This window comes from Amblyomma maculatum, chromosome 6 (assembly GCF_055883805.1).
Source record: "Amblyomma maculatum isolate TAMU_Amacu chromosome 6, ASM5588380v1, whole genome shotgun sequence".
NCBI classification, from domain to species: domain Eukaryota; kingdom Metazoa; phylum Arthropoda; class Arachnida; order Ixodida; family Ixodidae; genus Amblyomma; species Amblyomma maculatum.
In genome coordinates this window covers 51,304,468-51,330,242 of record NC_139349.1, presented here as the reverse complement: position 1 = coordinate 51,330,242, position 25,775 = coordinate 51,304,468, and the positions used below count along the sequence as shown (strand labels likewise).

The following is a 25,775-nucleotide window of genomic DNA, read 5'->3' as shown; positions in this document are numbered from 1 at the left end:
CATACATCTCGAATGCGCACATCCGTTCCGCAGGAACCCACTGTGGTCCAATCAGAGGCTCCTTGTCAGTGTGCGCGGAGAGAATCCCCGAAAACGTCGTTGCGAGGCAAATTGTTGGACAGCGAAAAGCAGTGATGGCAGGAACACAAGAACCACGTCAGCGGGGTTCTGTATCAAAAGAATAACAGCCGTTCATTCGTGCAAAGCCGAAGAGGGTAAGTGGCTGGTACAGCGTCTTCGAGACTGCGCACTCTAGCGAAATCATTTCCCGCAATGGTAACGTCGGCATCATCATTTGTGGCACGCAGCCAGTCGTTTACGTCCGAAAGATGAACAAGAAATTCGGAGCTGAGCCTTCCTTCAGCATTTACTTGCGCCGCATAGGGGCCTACGTTACTTTTGGTGGAAGTCCGGATGCTTTCCAGCGATTCAGGATACAGGAGAAAAGGACACGTGGTCAACACGTGGTCAATAATAACTGTGCAAAATAGCGATTTGCAAGAAAATAATGAGCTTTAGAAACTTGGCGTGCTACTTTACAGGATCCGTTAATGCACGAAATGTTGATGTTCGATGTAAGGAAACTGCACAAAATGACAGAAGGAGTGCACGATGTGTCAGTGTATACGATTGTACTAATAATTTTCGTTAGGCCCGTTATAAGCGTATCACATAGAGGTAATCTTGACTGCCAACTGTGTACAAAAGATTTAAAGTTTGTGTATGTCAATTAAAGTGTTATTTATTTCTTTTATTTATTTGAAAATACCTTACAGGCCCATTAGGCATTGTGTAAGGGCGACATAAAATCTATACAGTGCAATATATACATAAAATGTATATATTGCACATATACATAAAATGTATATGTTCACTGTATCATCAGGATTTCTCAAAATGCCGTCAATACCAACGTTTTAATCAACTTTCGAATTCAGCAGTCAGCAAGAACACACTATACATTCAATATTTTCACGTAAATTTGATCTTTCATATATCTACCAAATAGACACAGGCCGCTGGTTTTCCGTCCAGCTCCGTGTTTCACGTTCAAACCATTGAGAAACAAGTCTCCACGTGGTTTCCAGCGCGTAGAAGCGACTGACTGTTGAATATATTGCGGACACGCCAGATTTGTGCGCATTTTATTCTCAGAGACAGGTTGCGGTGAATTTTTATCGACATAATTGCGGACTTTCGGTCTGCCAAAATAAACTTGTCGTGGTCTTACGGTCTTCTGCCCTAGTCCAGAATGCGTTACATATCACGCGGGAACGTCACAAGAATCGCAGACACCTTCGTGGCTAAATTCAGTCGCAAATATGCGCATAAATTACACCTCTTGGATTGAGGCACCCGTAAACCGTGCTTCATTCGAATGGATTTCTGTGATAGAACGGGTCGCGACAAAAAATCTACTTTTCAGAGCAGTAGTGCACATGCCGCTATCTCCATTCAAAGCTTGTAGCATTCAATACTGAGCAGTGTTTGCAGAAGCCACATTGAAATGCATGCGACCCTAACTGCAGCACATGCAGAGTGCCTCCCTTGTATTCTTCCCTTTTCACTGCGGTATATTCAGTAGGAATTAAAAGTAGCAGAATGCATTATTAGTCTTTGAAGACTGACTACGCGGCCAGAGTCGCCAATTCATTAAAATAGGTTGTTTAAATTTCTTAGAAGGCAATTACTTAGCTAGTAACTGGATTCGCTAAGAGATTAACTGCTAAGCGTCAAAGCCCTCGTCACAAAACATAACGGCAGCTGGTCGTCCTATCTCAGCCATAGATATATTAGTGCATGATTATTTTCTCATGTTCTCTCACGTGAAGCGCAGGTTCTTTGCTCTTCCGCGCTGGAGTGCCTCGATGTCAGCTGCGATAACTGGCTCTTATTACCGTGCCGTGGGCTTTCAAGCTGGGTTTGTTCTTAATAGTGTCGGTATAGAGTGCATTCCAAAGTATTTAGATCACCCGAGCAGCTGCGATTAAGGCGATCTGTTTACTGGCATTGGCGCCATCACGGAGGAAGAAGAAATGAATAGACAGACCAAATGAACGGGTAGCTAGTGACAAAAGGGCAATCTCGCGTGCTGGACATGCTCTGGAGACTGGATGAGGCAGCGCAACTTTCTCTAGCTCCAGTCCCGCGCGAACTGGTGCATCACGGAGAAGCGTGCATTCCAGAGCACGTCGGCTGGCGCTCGGAGTGCTTTCGTCGGCGTTGAACAGAGGCGACGAAGAGAGCATGTACTGGCGGCCGTGCCATTCCAGGACGAAGGCGGCAACAACAACCCGCAGCGCGAATGCGCAGAAGCACCGGGCTGCGGTGTGACGGATCGCCTTGATTGTTCCTGCGTACCGGCGCGGGCCCACTTTTTGCCTAGCTCAACTTTTTTTTTTCGGCCGCTAGCATTAGTAGAAGGCGGCACGCCGCGAAAACACGCGGCTAAAACTAGAAAGGGACCCAGCGCATCAGCGTCGTCCTGCTTTAATACAGCGTTGTGCTCTACCAGTGCGCCGCGAGTGCGTGCCTTCTGCGTAGCCTGTAGTAGTTTTCTCGGTGTTTGCTCTCATCTCATCGCTGCTCTAGCCGTGGCAGTTTTTTTCGCTCCGTGTACATTGTTCCTCCGCCCTCGTTTCGCGCACGGCTTGTCATGTTTTTCTGTTGTTGTTTTTTTCTTGTTTGACTTATCAGCCCGCCGAGTACGGCCACCGTAGTCCTCGGCCGGCGTTGGAGCTCGCGCCCCTGGCGGGCTCGCGCAAACTAGAAGCGTCACTACTCGCGCGGCGGTTCCCGCATCGATTCGAAAACGCGCACCCTCTCCGTCGGCACCGAGGCGCTGGCTGCCCGTGAGTACCGCGCGCGCCCCTCACTGGCACGCAGAAGCAGCCCGCGAGAAGAGAGCCGCTCCGCCGCCGCTGCCGCTGCGACCACGCGTATTGGCTTTCGGCTCGTCGTGCGGTCCGAACGCGCTACTCGGACACAGGCGCTGTTCGCTAGAGGATACCACCGGTGCGCGCTCACGGGACGTCGTCACTTTCTTCCTCCTAGCTCCGGGAGAGCGCGTGTTTTTGGATGTCGCTGCTGCGCTGACCTGTGGTCTGGCGCTCTCCGCCCGCCGAAAGCAGGAAGCGTTTGATTGACGATCAGGGTCAGAGTTCGCGACGCGACTTTGTGTGCGTGTGCTTCCTAACACACTGCTCCACAGTTTCCTCCCTTACATTTACTTTATTCTTGAAGTCGGACGAGTGGCATCGAACGCACCTAGCTCACTCTGGGACATCACGGAAGAGAGTGAGGGCAACTGTGAACCGTGCGGTCTTTTCATATCTGTAGTGTTTGTGTGGCGCTGTTGTGGTTGTGCGCGTGAGTGACAAGTGACTTAGCCTGGTTCTTGTGTGGCACGTCCAAGGGGGGCTGTGTTCCTTATTCGCGAAGGATGCCCCGCAGTGATATCACCGAGTTGTGACGGTGCATTTTGTGGAATACTGGCAGACGGCAACCTCGGCCCTGCAGAGTCGTTAATATTGTTAGTTGCTGTGTCCTTCCTGCGTGATCACATCCTTGTTTTTCTACCCACGTCTGCTCGCCGTTGCAGTCATCTGCCAAAGAAGAAAGTGTGCGCGTGACCGTCGTGGAAGCGAGCGATCCGGCTTGTTGCATTTCTTCTTATTGCACCTCACTTCCGCGACCGGGTTATTGGGCTTCGCCTGTCCAGTTAAATCCAAGTGATCGCTAACGGAACCATGGAATCGGCGCACACTTGGCGAAGAAAAAGACGGGCAGGTGTTTCCGTCATATCGGCGGCGGTGCTATTGCTGCTCTTCATACCAGCAGGGGAACCGTCTCATGGCAAAGGTAAGCACTTAACTGGTTGGTGAGCGTTCGAGTGCGCAGCGGGGCCTTTAGGCACAAGCGGCGTCTTGACAGGCCTTGATAAGGGCGAATCGATTTTGCAATCACTGCGTGCGCTTGTTCTCGAATAGGACGACCTCTGCAGAGCTCGGAAGAAATGTGATGACGTGGTTAATTGTTTTTCCGGAGGGATCGTCATCTCAAACCGAGCTCGGACCAGCTGCTGAAAGTCGTACGGAGGACGCGTAATGTGCTCGTGTGTCAATTTTGTTTCTTTCCCGCCCAAACACTACCATCAGCTCTTCATTCGCTTACGTTTTCTCTTCTTTGACTGTATGTGTTCTGCACTGATATTAATTACTTCGTTTTTTATATGTGCGTGGATCAGTGCCCCGAGGCTTGCTATGCCGCGTTTTTCTTTTGCGTTCTTTTGCGAAATTTATTTTTACAAATTCACTTTTAGTAACAAATGACACACCATCGTCATGATAACGCTTGTTAGGTTTTCTTTTTTTTTTTAATTCTGAGGACTTGACATATGGCTGTCGATAAACGATAGAACGTCGTACAGGCTCTTTTCATTGAGAAACGTGAGCAGAATTTGGATCTTAGTGTTATCCATTAGCCACACTTTGAAGTCTCGTATGTTTGAATGGTGTTATAGAGCATTGTGTGCTGTTATTTCAGTTATTTTAGGTGTTATCTTTCTCATAACACATGCTAGATATACTTCTAGAATAAAAACAGAAAAGAAAACCTTCTTTTTTGTTGGTACAAGGAGATTAAACAACTTGTATCGGTAGATAAAAATGAAGGTTTAACGATGAGCAAATGAAAATGGAGACTAGACGATGCTTGAGCAGTTCACAAGATTGTGTTGCTTTGTGTAACCAACAAGAATAATTTTTCTTTGGACTTAGGACAGCGCAGAAAGTATAATAGGACATACTACACCTTAATTGTGAGATTCGCAGGATCAGACCCACCTGTAGGCATACCAACCTTAAGTCTACTGTTACATGTATCGCGCCGTGTTTCCAACACTAAACATGACAAGATATCACTCTACGGATGTGAAATGCATCCGTGACCAACGCAGAAAATGTTGCTACCGTATTTAGGTCCTCAGAGTTCGCATTAACTTTGGGGGTACGCAGTTATGACGAAGTCCTCCCTATGGCAACGCTGCGTGCTTACTTGCACAGTGCAGAGCAAGCCAGGAAATGTAATCTAGTTGAGAGGCTATAAAATGTAGCCGAATCGCGCAATGTGTGTTCAAAAAACCATGAATGGACTTTGTATGTACAACGTTCTGATTCCATTGCATTCTCGGTGGGAAAACGCGCCGAAAGCGATGCCAGAGTAAATATGTCACGCCCTTTTGCACAGGCTATGCAAACACCAGATACAAAATTAAATTGTCCCTTATCTTCCTTCCGGACTACCATGACTCGAATACGAAACATTCGTTATTCGCCACGGGCCTGAATATGCATCTCGGGCCTCGTGTTTATGGAAATAATTTGTCGCGAAAGTGTTCTTGCGACTAACTAGTTATTGAACGCTACACGATGACTGATGCCATTGTCTATGGTCGTTACTTGACCGCGTTTTCACGTGCCTTCTAGATGCAGTGGATCTAGAGTAGAACAACGTCCAGAAGATGGATACCCAAAGCCTAAGGAAGCTGAACTAGGGTTGAGGGAGCCTCAGTCTGACAGCCAACGTTTCGACAAGTTGCTTGTTGCTTTGTGGACTGAAACTTCTCTAAACGCTTGTTCGGTTACCTTTGGCTTTGTAAGCGCAGTTTAGTTGCTGACACACAAAGTTCTGCTGCGCGCGTCAATTTTTTTTCTCCGATTCTTTCTGCTTGCTTTATCTGTGCATTTTCCACCTCGTGAAGCGCTTCATTTACCACTCCTTTTAATTAATGATTTCGCGTGCTTCACGTGATCTCGGGTTTCTTTCTTTCTTTCTTTCTTTCTTTCTTTCTTTCTTTCTTTCTTTCTTTCTTTCTTTCTTTCTTTCTTTCTTTCTTTCTTTCTTTCTTTCTTTCTCACGGACAAATCTGTTTTACGCTCAGAGTAATAATGATTGCTTCTGTAGTACCATTGGCTAGCCCCCCCTTTCTCCCCTTCCCTTTAGGCCTTTCATTTGTTGGTGCGCATATCATTCTTAAGCGCTATAGAGCTGTTATGTTTCACATGCTGTGGATAATGCGGCATATCGCACTGCTGGCATCTTACTGTGGATTTGATTTGAGCAAAGGTGTGTTGTTTGTAGACTTCAGGAGCTTCTTAGGTGATCCTCTTGCATTGTCATGATTGGCATCTGTCAAAATCTTGTTCGAATCTTAACTCTGCATCAATATGTATACGGAATAGTTGTTTTGTTTTGTAATTTTTCTGCTAGAGGCTGTGTTATTACTGCTAAATAGCAAGGTATTCATTACAAATGGCTCCATCGTATGAAATATAAACTTTATAATAGACTCTACTTGAAACCTTTTCCTATCACAGCTTCTCATCTGTCCGTCCTTCTCCTTGAGTTGCCTGTTTCTTGCTTCATGCGCGAATGCAAATTGTAATTTTGTTGGTGCTAGAAATGTGTGAGAACTGGCACATTACATTGAGAGCTAAAGTTGGCGGGGAAGTGTGTGTTAAATCTCTGTGGAAAGTATGCCACCACCCAACAAAATATCTTATAGTAAGCACTGTCCATGTAATAACACGTTGAAGCCCCCCGTATTGAAAGACGCGTCAGAGCTCTGAGCATTGTGCGAAAATTAAGTTTGTTGAAGGAATAATGGCAATACCTTCCATATTGCACAAACTCTGGCACAGCATGCACCTTGCTCTGTCAAAGTCGCACGTAGCATGCGTTGTCGCATGGAGGAACACCTCTGAAACAGTGAGACAGGACGGCGAGAACCACTGCTTGACTTTGAAGGCAATGCATTAAATATCACGCATTCCTTGAACGCTATCAAATTTCCTGTCTGCTCGAGTGCTTTTACTCATTTTTCAGTCTTACGTGTGGTTAACTACAGCGACGCGTCGCTGCAGTGAGGATGCTTCTATGCTTGGGGCACTTCTATAAAGGTTTCCGCTGCGTCATTCAGCGAAAGCGTAGCTAGCCGCCGTTATCAATGCGACGCCCGCACGCACCTTCTGCTGGTTCGCTAGCGCCGTTTGATAAAAAAATGCGCAGGGCGCGAAGGTTAACCAGAGGCGCTTTTTCTTCATTCCCGCGTATCTAAAGTTGAAAATTGGAAAGATACCTATTTTCGTGAAGGTGCGAGTGCAGAGCTTGAAAGCGACTCCAAATAAGGCCTCCGTCACCGGCTGTGTTCTACGTTCCTTCAGCAGCAAGGACTTGGTAGGAATCTTATTGTTCCTGTCATCAGTGTCGTTACCATCGTCATCCGTCAAGTTTATCTTGGCATAGAAAAAAATACTCTTTCCTTGAGACCCAGTTATCCGTGTTCTTGGCCAGTTGCCCCATTCGTCTCCGCCGCCGCCTGCAATTAAATATCATCACATCACTTCATTTTTCTTACAGACCCCCTTTTGGGGGCGTTACATAAGGGATGTTACATAATAAATAAAGTCGAGAGCACGAAACATTTTGCTGGCTGCTGTAGTGCAAGGAAATTGACTAATAGCGGATCAGCAGCATATCTAGAATATGAACAGATGCGCGATGGCCGCAGCCTGCAGGGAGAAGAAAATTTAAATAAAAAACAACACGAAACGGAGAGGGTGGGTGGCCTCGCCGCCGCTTTTATTATCTGAATGAAATAGGCTTATATGTTTTTGTTTACCAGGTGTTGTGGCAGTGCGAGCAGGTGACCTCATGCGAGTAAACCCCGGTCGCCCCGCCCCCCTCTTCTCTCTTCCACCATTAGTCAGATCACAGTGTGAGTCACGCCTTTCCATGAACCTCCCTCACTCCTCGCGGTTATCAGGGTGATGCTTGCACGTCGCCGTGTTTCGGCTTCCTTATATGCGCCGGAACAAAAACGCAGCGGTGCCTATCGGTCTGATACCTTTAAGGCGAATCGCAAGCGACACTTTGAAAGACGGACTTAGAAATTGGATCTGAAAGAGGTTTGTCATGAACACTTCGCGCACCACGCATTAAAATGCTTTGCGCAGCAACGCAGAGATTATCATTATTTCAAGGAACAGGCACAAGCGCTCTCTAACTAGTTAAGAAATAGTACTCGTTAGAAAGCAGAGTAGATAACAGTAGAAAGTATCCCTATTTGTTGTGGCGGTTTTACTGTACGCCTCTGCTAAAAAATAGGAAAGCCAACCACCAATAAAACCCATTGCGTGCTACCAGGGTTTCCACGTTAAACATTTCGTTCCCAGTCTTCGCATCGGGGCCACATATACGGGTCTCACGGTCTGTCGTGTTCGCCGAGTAAAATTAAATTACTGCAGTTCCTTCCGGCTGAAATGGATAGGCATAAAGACGGTCTCTTCCGACGTACGGCGCCTGCCTTTGCTGCGCCAGAAGACTTATCCTCTCATCCTCCTTCATTCATTGTTTTCTTTTTTTTTTTTTTTTTTTTTTCGCTGTGTCCAAGGTTCCCGTCAAAGAGATTTAAAAGCGCAACTAATGAGAGTTCAGCACTTCTGGTTCGTTTAGTTCTCTATTTAATTCTCTACTGCCGAGCTTACAGTTTACAAGCGCTTCTCCCTTGATATTTTTTCCATCTTCGCTAAGTTTGCGCTGTCCTTAGTCACGATCGAACTTATAGAATTCCGACCACTCTCACTGGTGTTTCTCGTTCCGCAATTCCTTCTGGGTAACCATTTGTTCTTGGCACAGCATTTAAATTATTGCTGCAGCTCAGCGCAGTTAACAAGGAATCCACCCGATACTTGAGGTGTTTCAATTTTTCATTACGTCCGCATCAATTTGTCGTTGCGAGATAATCACAATCTTTTGTGCACCCGTCCGCACATCCCTTGAAGCGGCCGCTCGAATATTGGGAGTAGCAGGGCCACAATGGATAATGGATTGGAGAGAGGTTTGAAAGCGGAGGGCCAATCTTACGCTTCCTGTTGTATTTTCATCCGGTAGCAGAAGGAACAGACACGACACCTGGCTAGCGTAATAGAGAGTGTCCTATACGTATTCCCGGTCAGAAATTTACTCATATTTCTCTTCAAGATTTGCACACCACTGAAGGCGTTATTGCAGCTGCTTTTCGAGTTGATCTCAGTGAGCCGGAAAGATGGCTGCATTATTGCATCCTGGTTTTTCCTTACCGGCTCGACTCATTATTCTGTTCTTGATCATTCGCGCTCTCACCATAACGTGCAGGCGTGTACTAGAATTTACTTCATGCGCCTATTTTTGATATATGGAAACAAGTACGTACATCGACGTCGGCTAAGAGCAGTCGATTGCAGCGTCAGCCACTGTTTCAAAAGAGTGAGGGGAACTGTGGGAGTCCGTTACGGCTACAATGCTGCAGCATGTAGGCGTCGATCGAACGAATAATCTTGACAAGAACATCTGCCTGCTCTGTGGTCAAGGTTTCAACCTAATAATCAGAACGCATATCTGCTTTTGTTTCTCTCTCTTGGTCAATAATTTACGCGAAATCGAAGCGGTACAACAAGCAGCGTCTTTGATTCCAGCCATTGAGATCGCGATGCAATCGGACTGCGCGTAACAATGAAAACAAAGAAGAAATATTTTCTGGCTTAATTGCACCGGGTGTGTGAAAAAAAAAAAAAAATACCACCTCTACTTAGCGATCAAATATAGTTCGCAAGCAAACATGTTTCTATTTATGCAGGCCGTAAGACGGTGTGATTGTGTTGTGCACTTTACAACGGACAGTGGCTATCGCACAGGGAGAAGGTTTCGAGTAGAAGTATTGAAGCCTAGCTCTTTCCGCAATTTTTTGCAATGCAGCAGCGAAACCATGTGGTCTGTGGGACGAAATTTGAGGACATTAAAGCCCCGGCGTTCGTCACCACTTGACAGTGCTGCTGCAATGTCAGCGTAAGGACCTTATCGCTGGTACAAAAAAAAAAAAAAAAAAAAAAAAAAGAAAAACGAAAAGCTTAATGAAGCTTGAACCCTGCGAACCGATTCGATTTCAAAGCACACGGAACAGCCATCTCTATAGCTAGCATATTCATATTACGTGAAAAGACTGCAGTGCAGACAAATGAAGGCTTGCTGTCGTTCCGCATACTTGACGGGGAGATGTGTTATCAGCTGCAAATAGTGAGATCTTTTACTGGGTGAGAGCAGCCCTAACTGTTTTTTTCCTGCCAGAATCGCTGCCTGCACATACTCGTCGGCAGTCTTTTATTCCGAGCATGATGGGCGACACACGTCGTTTTTGCCTATGTTGCTTCTGCGCCCCGCAGTGATATTGCAGTGGTTAGGGCACTGGACTGCTTGATGCAAGCAAAAAGTTAGGCGCCCGTGTGCTGTCCGCGGTTAGCGTGTACGCCAAAGAACCCCAGGTGATCGAAATTTCTACCCCCCCCCCCCCCCTCCCTACTGCGGCGTCTCTCTCATAGCCTGAGTTGCTTTGAGACGTTAAACCCCATAAACCAAACCAAACGATGTGACATCTGAAATTCAGGGAGTAGCACTGAAGGGGCCTGAGTGGACGGCGGTATGTTCTGTTTGCACTGATCAAGTGTATACAATGTTAATATTTTAATTCAGGGTTTGGATTTGTTATACACACTTATTTCTTAGTTTGTCTTGTTGCGCTAAGAGAAGGCCGTGTGCTGTTGTTCCAGTTGGATGACAAATTTGTTAGTCAATTGCATTAGGAGCAATGTCAATGGTCCCCGGTACATTGTATTTACTGTGGGCTAGCAGATATTAATTGTGGAGAATTTGAGAATAGCCTGACCTCTTTATTGAGCTGTCAAGCCTGTTTAAAATTATCCGCGCTGGAGCTGCGTATCTTTCATAAAACATCTCGGTTGGGCAAAGCCGAATCTCTCACTTTCTTAGTCCTTTTTGCGGGCTGCGTATTCAAGCGGATGAGCCTCTTCTAGGAGCTCAGTGCTCTTCGGCTGGCTATTGTGAATTCTGGCCGGAACCTGAAGTTTCAATCTGCACCAAGCTGTCATAGCTTCTGCCATGCACTAAAGTATTAAAGTGGGCAAAATTAATCCGGGAGAACGCAAGTACATGTAGAGGTGGCACGAAAAATTCTATTAATTTATAATTCTCCGCAGTCGTATGTGAAACGCATACCGAGCTAGAGGTTTTGAACTCTACTTAGCAACGCCGGAGGTTTTCTCAGCATTCTTTCAATCATCATTTTTCTTTACCACGCGTTTCCTGTCTTGTAAAATTTTGATAACTTCAAATACAACCCAGATAGCTGCAAACGTCATTGATGCCCGTTGCGCTTAATAAATTTTGAGACTATTGCATATGTCTGGAAATTTCTGGTGACAGTATTCAGCAGGCCTTAGAAATGAGATCTTATGTTTGTTGTTCACATAATAATGATTCATATATGAAGTGACGTAGCACAGATGCTGTAGCGAGTGAAGTCAGTGAAAGTGGCTGACCAGAGTATTTTTAACATGCTGGTTCCCCCCCCCCCCCCCCCCCCGGGCATTAACCGATATTTAGAATACATATATAGCATTAACATGGAAAATGACGCTTGCACCGTTTTGGTCTTTCCCAACCTTAAAGTGTTGGCAATATAAAAAAAATTATTTGGTTGACAATGTTGCTGGATGGTAGCATTGTGACCAAATTATGAGCAGGAAAATTTTGAGTATTGTGGTAGCATTTCTCACAGCTGGAAGACACGACACTGGAATAAAATTGAAACAATATATAACACCTGACGCGTCAGTGCGAAATAATGTGATAACATTCTAATATGGCGAGTTCAGGTTTACCTTTAGCAGTGCGTGACATTTAAGAGTTTTTCTGAGTGACTGATTGATTCGGATCTGTGAGGAAGCTCACCTTACGGCCAGGAACAAAGAAAAACAAAAGCTCCTGCCTTTGTTCGAGAGCCGAGTGGACTATCTCACGAATCCGAGTTTCTTCTTGACAAATCCCCACAAAACGCCGGTCTTGTCCCCAAATCCTCACCGATTCGGCACAAATCCTGCAAATCCAGCAGTTTTTCTGCAGACTACACTCACACAAACAAAGTAGACTGCATGCACGAAACGCAGCTTTACGAATCGATGTTTGAGAAAGGAGGTTGAACGGTGCGAAGAACTACCCAGTTTCGTCAGAAAACAATTGTTATTGATTATGTGACTGCACAATGATGAAATTATTAATAACAGGAAAAAGTAGCCTTTAGAATAAGAAAGGGTATCATGGGTGGCAGCATATATGTTTCTTTCTTCCCCTTCCGATGAAAAGAAAATTGTGCGGTCACGTGACCACGTATGACACATTAAAAGGAAAGGCCCCACTCGTACGATATGAACTTGTCCTAAATGGCTTGGCTACATGACCAGTCCTGAAGAGCTATCACGTCGCTTACCAGAAAACACCTGCTTTTCCAGTTTAGCGTATATTGTGCCGAAGAGGAACGCCACAAATCCCAGAAAAACTCCCTGGCCGGCAATATCTTAAAAGAAGGACACAAAAAGAAGGCGAGAAGCATGCCAGTATACGCTTTTGTCGCTGTTAATGTAACCGTTCCCCGTGACCCAATGCTCTTCATGTGCAACCTTGCCTTATCGCTATTGCTCCCAAAGCACGCTTCTGCGCCGACTCACCTCCATGTACGGCTAACATACCCTTTATGCCACCTACCGATTTGCGCTCCCCTTTTCCCAAGAACGACCCTTGCATTTCGTCATAAGGGCGCTGTCGGTCGTTACAGCGGCGAGCACGTTTACAATCAATCATCGCGCTCCTAGACGTGTGCAGGCGGTCGGCTACGTAGTACGTGCCAAGAGCGTTGCCTTGATCGACCGGTGCATGTGCTCCAACGGCATTTATAGATTTAGCGGTAGCGAAGTCATATCGGAAGGAGTTAGGACGTATGTTACATCCCTGTTCCTTTAATCTTGTGATGCGACGTTTGTCCTTGTGATCACGTGTGATGCCAGCCGCGTTTGGCTTTCCGGATACCACTGTATCTATGTTTCTGATGGGACTTTAGTGTATCATTTAGTTGAAATAATACGTGTTCTATTCATAAACCAAACCTTCAGATTTGGTTACAAATGGAAGTAAATATGGAAGGAAAATATGGAAGTAATGGCGATGGAATGCGTTGTTCATTCGGCACGACTAGTGATGTCCCCGGCCGCTGTGGCTCAATGGTTAAGGTGCTAGACTAAGTAACCGATGGACGTTCTATCCCGGCCTTCGCCGCCACTTTTTGATCGAGGCGAAAAGCAACCTGACAGTGTGCAACGCGATCTCAGTACACCACGTATTCGAAGTCTCCGAAGTCCCACTACTACGGCATCCCACATAACCCGAGTCGCTTTGCGAATTTAAATCGTATCATAACCAGGCTAGCGATTTCAGGAACTACCTACATGCTGGCTCTACGATTGCTGTAGGAAACGAGTCCTTGGTCTCATTACCAAACGAGTTTGCAACATTTTGGTGGGTGGCTAATACGAAAACATGAATGCATTAAGCGGCGCACTAGGCTCTTAGAGACTGCAATTGATACAATCTTTTACTAGTCTTTTACCTTTGTTATACCTTCAGTTTGACTCGATAAGTCCTCATTTGCTATTTTACCAAATTGACGCGCGTAGTAGAACTTACATTCTATCTTTTCTATCGCTAAAGAAACGCTCAGTTAGATTTATCATGAGGAGTATAAGCAGACTAGAACTTCTGTAAACTTCAACGGTATCGCACTGCGCGACATCAGACTGCTACAGCGAACACACCAGATTTTTTAAATCAGGTTTAATGGACAGTCTAGGCGGTGTCGTCTTGGAATGGATTTAAGGAAGCATAAAAAAAAAAACTAATTGCCGATCAACTCAGATTCGGTTGAAAGGAATGAGTTTACAAGGCTGTTCTTTCTTCAGTGCTTTGTGTTGGCGAATTGAGCTCATTCGCCCCAACGATAATTCTGCTTTGTCCTTCTGTCATTGAATTCTCCAGCCGTTCTATCCGCTATGAGCACCACATGGCGCTTTCTTGGCGCTATTCTTTTTTCTTTTTTTTTTCGGGCACGTACAATTGCTTTCTACTTCGTCGAGTTTGGGTCGACTCGAATACAGCCAAAAATTGATGAAAACGAGGATGTTGAAATTCTACACAAACTGCTGAAAGCTTCAGCGATGGCTGACGCTATAGCTAAGCTAATATACAGTGTTCTAGCTGATCTGTTCGTAGCGCCATGATTCGAACCCGGCTCTAAGCCACATACGTTTAGCAAGCTTCTATTTTCTGAAATCTCGACCTATGCATTCATGACTCCAACGTTGACGGACAGGATATCACGATACATGAAGTAGAATGCTCCGTTAAAACCATAGCATTCGTCATGAAACATGTCGCAAGGTACCACTAGCGCAGTTGGCGCTTGAGCCCATATGGGTTTCAATTACCGGCGTCGATAAGATGGAGAGAGAGAGAGAGGGGGTTGGGGGAGAAGATTCTTTAATAACGGATTCTAGCCGGCGTTAATATTCGCTGACATGATATTCTGCATAGGTCACCCCTGAGCTTCCTGTTCCAGTCCAAATAGTCTGAGTGATAGTACTGACGATATTCAGTGAAGTGTATGCGAAGCGAGCATGTAGCCACGGAAAAACAAAGTGCACTCTACCGCATGTGTTTCAGCCTTTGTGTCCCAGAATTACGAACGGGACCGAAGAGAGCGTCTATAGTTTAGCATAACGCTTACTCGGCTTGTGCCTAACACGGCGGTCCTCAAAGAGGAGATATGTTTCTGCATCAGTGCGTTTCTGTTTTAACTGAACAAAATTGGCTGGACTGGAAAAAGGCAATAGGACGATGTTATTGTTTGCTTTGATTTATCCAGCTGACGCTGTCTTTCTCAGTTGTCTACAGCAGGATAAAACTAGTGGGGTGCAACATGGTCAAATCTAGTTTATCGAGCGTAGGCTCTCTTCGCATGATGTGGCAATTACTAAGCAATAGTGCGACAATAATGTGCTTGTCAATAGCTATTCAATGATATACTGCACAGTGTACCAATATTCGACCTCAGTGAATTGTGCTATATATTGCTACTATTTATAAAGTAAACTATCACATTATACTAGATCCCGCTACCACTTGCGTAGTAATATACTGTACTATATATTTTAGATTTGCTGGGCTACTGAACCTCAGCACCCAGGATCGAACCCGATCACGACAGCCGTTTTTCGATGGGGCGAAACGCACAGGTGTCTGTGAGCTCTGCAATGTCGGTGCACGGTAAAGATCTACAGGTGGTCGAAATTATTTCGTAGCCCATAACAACGGAATGTCTTTCTCTATTTCTCTTTTCACACTCACCTCCCTCCCTTCCCTTAATGGCTGCTTCAGGTGTCCTCCGAGCGGCGTAATAAATACTGCGTTTTATTTACAATTTACAGGTTTGTTTATAGAAAAGGAAATACGCAATATTGATCTGGGCGTAAAGGTCAAAAAACAACTTAGGCAGTCTATTTCTTAGTTTGTACCCCTGAAGCAGTAAAGCGTATTCTCTAAAATCTAAATCATAAGCCCATACAGGAACCTGATAAATAGCCTCAAGTCATGAATATTACCCTCCACGAATTTTCCCAAACAAAGCGCACCGCGTCAGCATCAGCGTCCAGTTATTCTCTGTAACAGGGTGATTCGTATGCAAGCCTAACACGCGAGTGTGATTTACACATTCTGCAGTATATCGCTGTGTTTTTAAACCTATCTACGGAAGATTCTAGTTTGTGGTGTGAATAAAATCCGGTTTAGGACTGCATCGCTTTATGATGTGGCAAGTGGTCTCAGACCTTTATTTTTCTTTGTTACGTTGTATTCGTCAAGTGAGCGGATGACGTGATTGCATCATAATATTGTGTCTGACTGTGGGCGGCCGTCACAACCTGAATTGACCTACGAAAGACTATGCTTTCGATTTCTGTAACAACACTAAACGACAGCAAATTGTCGTCCAGACTAACGTAGTCACACCTTTTTTTTTTCTTTTATAAATTTCTCCCATGTAATTGGCTTTAATAAATAGGCGGCAGCATATTCGCGGTGCGTGGGTATTTCAATGCGAGTCGTTTAGCAGGAAAAAGAAAAATTGATTCTTCTTGTGCCTTTGTAAATCGAGAATACGCTACAAAGAAAAATTGCAAAGGGTTAGTTTTGTAATGAATGACTCATTGGTGAAAAATATTACTGTGTATTGCGACAAATGTTCTCGTCTTAACAATAAGAGCTAATAAAGCGCCGTAACAGAAACTGTTCATTCATCGTTGGGCCGCAAGTGGGCCTCCTTGCTATTTAGCATTTCTTGAAGTCGCCGAACCCTTCACATTCTCCCTTTTTTTCGACGCAGGGAATAAAAAGAAAGAAAAATATTGCCGGGCTATATTTTATTGTGGTTGTTGTACAGCCGCGGTTTCTATTGCCGTTTGTATATATATATCACTGGACACGTCCTGGCGCCGAGTATTGATTACACTTCGTCGGTCAGGCAAGCCACTGAAGCTGCCAGTGCCTCGGTCTCAAGGAGGCGAGGACAGAGCGAATGCTAATTCGCTCTTCGCGGCCTCCGCCTTAACTGCGGCGCCTCCTTCGAAACTTCCAAAATGATTCTGCTCGTCGGACGATGGACGGGGTCAACAGGGTGCTGGTCCCAATTAAAGCTTAGTGCGCGTGTGCGGTACCGGGTTTTTCTGATTGCTTTGTTTAGGAGCGCGAACACAATCGGCCCAGTTTAGCGAGACTTCATATGTTTGTGATCGGCGCTAAAATTACCGGAAGATGGGCCCCAACGTGCGATGCGACGTTCGTTTGCACGTAAAGGGGCACTTGTTTGCATAAAAAAGTACACTCGTGTTCACTCAGTCAGGGCTTTCTTTTTAACCTCGTCTGCAGGGAAGGAAACACGAAAAGGCAACGCGTGAAACCACTTGCAACCGGTTTTTAACGATGTAGAATCTGAAAATAAGCAGGCGCATGCAGGCACCGAACCTTATGTCCTCTTTACTGCAGCGAAGCTGCTTTTTCTACATTTGCGACGCCTTCTCAACGAGGCAATTTCAGGGAATTCAATGTGTATAGTTCCGCTCAGATGCTGTTAAATCGGTTCTACAGTTCGCCCCTGAAAGTTATATTTCACACGTGCTTTCTTGGCGTACTTCCTTTTTTTTTTTTTGGCTCAACACTTTTTAGCTAGTCTGCGCGTGAAGCACCGTCATCATCTTATGGGAGTTTGCGAACTTTACTCTCAGGTCCGTTCCATTCTCGAGTTACCCGTTTCCCCATGCCTAATATTGTGCTGTGGAGCGAGAATTGATTTTTGCATGTTGCGCAGAAGTGTAGAAATACAATACCATTAATGTATGAGGCCTTCCGCTCTGGAAGCCCAGACACGCAGGATACATTTTCAGGATTTCAGTAAAGTTAGGTGTCGTAATGAAGGGCAGCTTTACCGACAGAGAAGCTAAGGCCATGCGAAAATGAAATAAAGTGAAAACCCCTGCTGAAATGTTCAAGAAAGGGAACTTAGTGCAAGTACGTGCGTTCGGAATAATGATAGAAAGTCGATCAAGATTTATGAGCTGCGAGGCTAGCTGCGCGTCTAATGGCCAATACCGAAACCCCAGCAAGTGCGCTCAAACCGAAATTACTCCCACGTAATCGAACAATATTTTTCTTGCGATTACACAAACAATGCATATCCGCCTCTTCAGTCTGTGTTTCCTTAAACACGTCACTCCGTGAAAAGTTACAAGAAGCCGGGGTCCGTATTCAGAGTTTGCAGGGTTATAGAAAGAATCGCTATCTCCCTGACTTCGAGTAGCCGATTGGTGGAAAGATTGGAATCGGTAGTGGAATTGATATTCTGTTCCGGTGTTTCCACCAACCGGATTACTCGTGGTCAGGCAGATATATGCGATAGTTGCGATAACGACGCAAACTTGCATACGGAATCCGGTTTGGTAGAGGTCCACACAGTAAAATGTTCCCGGACTTTAAAGAGGTCGCCAGTTCTTTTTTTTTTTTTTTTTGACAGTCAGAATGGTAGATTTTGCTTTAGGAGCGCTGGAAGTAGTGGAGGTACAAAGTCAACTATCCACGTGGCTGAGAATCGTGCAGTGAATTTGTAAGTTGACGAAGGTTGTGCATGCACCTCCTTCAACGCGCGCATCTTTCTAAATAATTATGAAATTATGTGTAGCGTCGATCCTTTACCCTACAGGCCATTTAATGATAGCAAGGAGGGGAGGAGGAAAATACACTCTAACCACATTCTTTGCGCCGGACCACTATTGCCAGTTGCGAGTGGGCTGTGCATTCGCGCGCTTTGTGCATAGCAGGGTAGCCTTGCTCGTCATCCTTTTGCAGTTTAAAAGATTTAAATCCTTTTAGTAATGTCATTCTTAGTGGTACGTCGTGGGACAGCAATTGGATGTTAATTTCTAATTGCCGGAACAAGCCGGAGCACTACGGGAAGAAATCCGAAGATACTTTTCTACAGCGTATGCGGGAGGCATGCAACAACATTCCGCGTGTGGTTGTGATATCGTTTACTTTCACGGATTTGGAGTTAACCCCGAATCGCCAATCAATGCTTTGTGCGAACGAGAAAGGCATTATACTAACGCTTAGCTCTCGAATGTACTCACTCACCTCTACCGCTGTCAACGCCGCTGCGAGCCATCCGAGCCAACGATACGGTGGATCTCTTGCGCCAGGGCTAGATGAGCGTGCTAAAAATTTGTTTTCTGGAGTAAAAAGCCGAATGTGTGAAACGAATCCTCCTTGAGGATCGCACCTTTGTCGTGTTGTTGGTAGGAGCGACAACTCTGCAGATAGTTCCTGCTCACAGCCAGCTGCCGCCGGTGCGGCGTGGCTCATCGTCCTCTTGCACGCTGGCTGCGTTGTTGAAATTAGTCATACCTGTTTTAAGGCGAAAGTCTTTATTGGCTCATGCTGTCGTTGTGGCTGTAGGAAAAAGAAAAGAACATGCACGGTCCCGCTACTGGCTCTGTAGCTGAGCCACCTCCGCTGCTTCGTGCGGACAAAAAAGATAGTAGAGAAGAAAAAAAGACACGCGCAGCAACATCCGTCGTCCACCACCTAAGCGGTGGCGAATGCAATGCTCATGCGGTTTTTGTTGTTGTTGTGGCTGTAGGAAGAAGGAAAAGAAAATGCACGGGCCTGCTACTGGCTCTGTAGCTGAGCTACCTCCGCTGCTTCGCGCAGACAGGAAAGAAAATAGAGAAGAAAGAAAAGGAAGAGGGAGAGAAAGACGCGCGCCGCCACAACAGCCGTCGTCCACCACCTAGGCGGTGGCGGGTGCAATGACGGCCTACCACAGATAAAAATTCGGTGGCAGGCAAGCCCCCGCCGTAAGCGGCGGTGACCTACCTGTCCCAGCCCCATCAGCTTGCAGATGGCAGGAATGGGTGTCCACAGAGCAAGTGTGACAGTTACTGCGCCTTTCCCTTCCTGTGAACCAATTTAACTTTAGTCAAGGAGAACACATCTCGGGTACAGATCCAGCGCCTCATAATAAGAGGCGTTGACAGATCTCGCGCTCAACTCTCGCGCACGGGATTTTGTTCCATTAGCCTAGACAGGCTATCGCCTTAAATCTGTCTTCGAAAAATATCTTTTGGCCGGAAACGATTAGTGCGCGGAACTATACCTGGCTTACAGGGCTTTTTTAGTTAATTCCCGAAGTCTCTCCAGAGTAATGACGATGGGGAAAATTGCAGTTCATACATTTCCTGCGGTAGTCAAGTGGTAGTTAGGGCTTCGCTAACGCCACGAAGAAAATTCTATGTTGAAACTACTCTATAGCCTTCCTGGTTGAAGGTTGTCCCTCGCAAATGATAGCGCATCATCAAAGACCCGACGGGATGAAGGGAACGGGATCTGCCTTGAGCACTGCTGTTAACGGACGAAATATGTGCTGACGAGAAGCAATTTCACTAGGTCACGTGCTTATGCGCTAGTTTTACGCGTTGGAGTGCTAAGCCAACCGAAATCCCCCTTTAAGGTGCGCCGACAAGAGACCCTCAAAAGAAAAAAAAAGGATGAAAAAACTAAGCGTCCACCTCAGGCTCACCAAATGTTTCCGTTCTGGTTTAGTCTCTCTGTAATAAAAAAAAAAATACAGAAAAAAGTGAAAAAAAAAAAAAGACGGCGCAATAGTCTTCAAAGAGGAGGGGTCCATCCTCTCAGAGTCTGTGTCTCGAACTGCTTCCTTGCGTCACCGAGGGCTCATTTCTTCGCTGTTTTCTTTGACGACTTTTGCGCTCAGGTCAAAGTGCCGTGCCGGAGCTCACATTTTCGGGCTTCGTAGCAGCAGCGTTTGCCTTACTGCCGCCCTCCCTGCGCACGTTCCCTTCATTGGGAGCTTCCCGGGGTTGCGTGTCGCCCTTGCGAGGCTCTGCCGCCACCGCCTCCTCCGGTATCCTCGTTGGTACTTCTCTTCGTTCTCCGCCGCCGCCGTGCGGCCCTTTTCTTCTGCGCCCTTCCTAACTGCGGCTCTAATTCGGCAAATTGGTCGTCGAACAAAATGAGCCGAATCCGGGGAACAATTTTCAAGGGCCATCGGGAAAAGCGCTGCCGCTCTCCTGTCGGATTTGCGGCACGATGCGCAAGGGTTTGCTGCGCGAGGCAGTCTTCCTTGCGAGGCTCGGGTCGGCCTCTTCCTCCACCGCACCCTTTCCTCCCGACTCCGAGGCCCAAAGTCTTTCCTGGAGCTTTCCGCGCCGATTTCTTTGTCGTTTTCTTTTCGCATCGATACTTTGAGAACACAGCTTTGCTCGCTAGCCTGTTTGCTGGCTCTCTCATCGTTCTATGTCGCTATTTACGTGATCCGCGTACTTTTTGCTTTCATCGCTAAGAGAAGAGTCTTCTCGCAGCCGTGCGCTAGGACCATTTCTCCGACCCCCTTGCCTCCGCCCCCGAAAGAGTTCCCCTGTGGAGCTCCTCCCCACTTTCCTCGCGCTCCGCGAATGGGAGCCTCCGTCTGTGCTCTGACCCAGCGCAGAAAGCCAGCTCCGGGGAAAAGTGCGCCGACGCGCTTGCCCGTGCAGCTCTATCGACGAGAAAAGTACAGCGCACTGGTTTATTGACGGTGGCGAGGCACCAGAGTTTTTCTTCTCCCCACGTCGGCTTTCTCGGTTTGAGATTTGGCGCTGACCCCCTTTTTCTCCCTTGCCCTGAGACGCGGTGCCTGCTTCGGCGGTGCGGACCGGGCTGGGAGGCGCGGCTGCTCTGCGCGCGATCGTTTCGCTTGCTTGTCTTCCTCTGCAGCCACCGCCCTTTCTCCGACAGCGAGCGGAAGAAGAGACGATGGCGTCTCGTGCCTCCGCTTTGCTGAAGTAAAGTACACGCTGCATACGCGCGCGCGACTCTCCTGCGAAAGAATATACGACGCCTTCTTCCCGCCTCCCCAATCCCATGGCCTCGTTCCCCATACTCAATCTTGTGGAACGCATCCTCTTGAGAGTCAGTTTTCATCCTTGTCTGAGCCTGTGCGTCTGTCAGTCGGTTCTGCGCTCCCGCGCCGCTTCCCCGCAGGGAGAACCTAAAGGCCATCCTCGTCGTCCACTCTTTTCGGCTGGCCTGACGCGAGTGCAATCGGCATCGATTTGTGAATTGGGTTTTGAGAGAGGTCACCTTAACCAATGAAGCGGAGAGCATTGTGGTCTTGAGCGCTGATTTATTTACGGCCACTTCGAGGTAGCGCGTTGTCGCGAGGGTTTGCAGACGCAGTGAGGAGGCAGCTTGCGTAAACGGCCCGGTATATTGTGCGCTTTAAGCCAGAAGAAAATATAGGGCTTTTACGCGAAGTGCCTCGGACGACTCTTCCTATTTCTTTCCGGAAGACAAATAAAAACGAGGAAGAGTAAAATGGCCTCAGTGGACAAAACACGTGGAATTGCAGCTGTTGGAGAGGCTGTTGGTGAAGGCCACGTCGAGAGAAATGAAGGGCCTTCTTGTTTGGGTCAGAACTGAGACTTTACCGTTCACTGAAGAGAGCTTGCATTGCTTTGTCCACATATACAAAGCGGTCCTGTTAGTGTATGCGGCACGCAGTAAACAAAAATATGGCACAGGACGGAGTGATGGGCACCGCAAGACAAGAAATCCCGCATGATGGTGGACTGATCCTTCGCTGTTTATATTCGGAGAAGGGAGCGTGTTAAGGAGCAATCTGCCTCAGCTATACTGCAGTATCAGACAAAACAAACGCTCACGTATACCATATTCAGACTTGTTTATTTTCTTCGTTGGAGGTTTTCATTTTTTGTCTCATTTCCAGTAAAAAGTAGGAGGCGAGGATGGCTGTTTGCGTTTTTCTTCGCTGCTGGTAGAACAAATAGGACAAAGTTTGGAGTTCCTTGTGCGCCCCACGCACAAGTTGTCTAGGAAGCTCATTCGCCTTGAGATGTCAAACCTGAAAGCTTGTGAAGTCGAGAATAAGCGCTTGACGTAGTTATTTAAAATAACGAGTTTTTTGTTTTTTGTAGCTTGAATGCTTGCACACCTCCTCGTACATATAAATCTACTAATAAGAAAAAATTACATTAACTTTCGTTGGATTCTTTCAACTGCGTGCATGCCATGCGTCTATGTCATGTCGCGCCACGTACAGTATGTTTTCCGATACAAAAAATAATAAAAGTGAAATATGCCACTTTTTTTTTTTACTCGAAGACTTGCCATGTGGCATAGAAAGGGTCTGTAAAAATAATAAAAGTGAAATATGTCACTTTTTTTTTATTCGACGACTTGCCATGGGGGCATAGAATGAGTCTGTCTTTTAACTTGAAGTAAGTCATTAAGTCTTTATTTTCTTTTTTTTTTTCAACCAACCGGAGCAAGCTCCGGCTCTTGCTATTGCCAATTAGCCACAAATGCACGTCTGCCTCCTTTGTATCCGACAGTTCAACTTCTTGTAGTCGTCTTGTTCAAGAATAAGTATGTCACTTTCGATTTGGTATTTGTTAATACTACCATGGAAAGGCACAGTATATATAATACGATTTCTTGTAGTAAACAAAATAGTTATTTGTTAATCGTAAGTTAATTACTCTCATGTGAGCGACGCATTGAAACGGAACTCTTGCAGTAACGTGTATTAAAATAACAGAGGAAAAGGAAAACATAGCTCGATAGGGGAACGGGCGTATATGATTCCAGTGGTGAGAACGTTTTACTTTATCCGATGCACAAAAATGCCTACAGTAGGCACCGTCGCCAGGTGTACAGCAGTCATCGAAACCTCTTACTTTATCACGTTACCACGTTTATCAGGCTTCGAGCTCTTTTTATTTCTTTTTCCAAGAAACAAAATAAGTGCTCCTTTGCCTCCGGCGTTATAAATAGCGGCGCGCGTCGGTCGGACAGCTGTGTACTAAACAAAGAAAAGTGCGGGCATGCATAATAGAGCGCGAAGGTGCGGCGGCGACTGTTCGGCGCGGCAAGAGAGAAAATAGTGTTATAGATATCCGGGCATTTCGCTGCTTCCTCACTGTACGAGTATTTTGTTGTTGTCCGCTCCCTCTCGCGTTCTTCTGGAGAAGGCCGTAAATTGTCAGTTACACGAAAGGCGACACGCGACGAGCTCTCTTTCTTATCGGACCCGCAGCACGCTCAAGGCTTTTTCCCCGGCGCGGTCGCGAAACCGAGCACCGGCGAGGCGACGTCGGCCGCTATGCCAGCTTCGACCACGGCTTCGTCTTCGTCTTTGAATATTTTGCTTCGTTTCTCACGCTCTCCCGCAGACATCGCCGCGTCGCATCCATTCCAGTCGCCATAACTCTCGGTTTAAGGATGAAAGCACCCACGCCACTGGCGGCAACAATGGCGGCGCTGCTAGGAGCTCGCGTGGAACTATGTGGGAGACCGCTGATTAAGCTTATAACACAGGGTGGACACCCTAAGTTAGCTTTGGGTAACAGTGTTTTAGTACGATGGATGAGCTTGACATGAGATCAAGTGTGTTTCTCTTATCAGTTTACTGTGGTGTTTCTTGCTGACTTGTAGAAAGACAGAAACATCTAGATTATTAAGGTTATCACTTAATTGGAGTATGACAACAGAAGTGGTTTTCAATTCGGCCTCTGGTATGATGTTTATTTGTGTTATCTTTAGTGTCTTGGAAACTGTGGCACTCCCAGCACTGCTGCACGGATGAGACAGGGCTATAAAGAAAATCCGGAGAGGAAACATTTTTTTTTTGTTGTTGTTGTTGCTTGGCGGCTTTCTTTAAAAGAAATTTTGAGTCGCCATAGGTGTTCGTCCATATTAAATTTTGCAGGTCTGTTTCAAGAAAGCGTGCAGCCATCTAAACCATGAAAAAAAAAAAAAAAAAAAAACAAGCGGATTGGCATTTCTGTTCCCTTTATGAAGCCCATTGAGAAAAAGTAATAAGTTAACAACTTTCTGTCTGAAAGATAATTGATGAAAAGTACAATCTTGCTGTGAACGACGCAAGAAATAAAGGAAGATTATATCTGAAAAGGAAAATAAGGAGTTAATTCTCAGTTCGACACTAAAGTAAAAATTTACTAAATGAATAAATTCTTTCGATTAAATATCCGAGCAAAACGCTGAACTTTTTAAATTTAGTAATCGCCTGTAACGAAGAGGGAACAATGAAAACTTCTAGTTTCAATTGTTCAGTGCATGATGCATTTCTAAACTGGAAGATAAGAAGTTGTAATGAGGGCTCTTCGCTTTGAAGAAAAAAGAAATACTGAACAGGATTATTTTCCGAAGGCGGCAATTACCCACAGGGCACAGACTTCAACGATCTTGGCACGCCCAGACGTGCCAGCTTCTACCAGCTCCGCTATCCCAGGCAGCAATCCCTGTACGGATGTTTTTTTTTTGTTGTTGTTGTTGTTTAATAACCACGCACGAATTACAAACACAGGAATTAAGGGAGGCTTTCGGCATAATAAAGCAGAATTCACAGACGTGTTTTCAGCGATATTGTATGCTTTTAAGCGGAAACATGTAAGAAAGCACGACGCCTGCGGGTGTCGTGGTTCCGTTGAAACTATAATGTTAGCAAGCGTTTGCTTATTCGTGATTATTACTAGCAGCGAACTAGTAATATATGTGCTTCGTCTTTTAAAGCAGCATTTTAGAGAAATATGAACAAAAGTCGGCTGCCGCGACGTCCTTCAGTTTTGTGTCACACTTACGCTAAAGCCATCATCCATCATGTGTACGTAAATATATCTCTTCATGAACTTATGATGAACGAAGGCTTTATCGTCAGCCCCGACCAAGCTGTAAATTTCTAATCACCACGATAACCTCTCCTTGCGAAGCAATAAAGCGTGTGTGGGACTATGCATAACAAAAATGCGCCGGAAGCTGGAGATGCAGCGAAAAGGCTCTCTTCTCTCCTGTCACAGGGAACTTCAGTCAGGCTCTGCTGTGGCCGGTATCCTGAACGTCAAAACATTGCATCCAAAAGAGGGCGCCGGAACTATAGGAGCCTATACATTCATGCATCCAACGGATTAAGAGCGATAAACTTGAATCCATGTGCCTGCTTGGCAAGTAAAAGAGGGCTTCTGCTGAAACGTTGACAAAGAATATAAAATAAAACTGGAAGCAGTATAAATCATTTCTTGACTTGACACACACACACACACACACACACACACACACACACACACACACACACACACACACACACACACACACACACACACACACACACACACACACACACACACACACGCACA

General features: G+C 46.0%; 1 protein-coding gene across 2 annotated transcripts in view; it reads left to right on the top strand.

The window, feature by feature from the left end:
- Positions 1-2,499: 2,499 nt before the first annotated feature.
- The window catches only part of LOC146185723 (uncharacterized), a 406,440-nt gene continuing 383,164 nt past the window's right edge, over positions 2,500-25,775 (top strand). The window contains exon 1 of one of the 2 annotated variants that reach the window (XM_084605576.1): positions 2,500-3,861. In XM_084605576.1, the coding sequence (XP_084461702.1) occupies positions 3,750-3,861 (112 nt within the window). In that variant the 5' untranslated portion in view covers positions 2,500-3,749. The remainder of the gene's footprint in view (positions 3,862-25,775) is intronic. The other variant, XM_084605577.1, reaches the window with a different exon arrangement.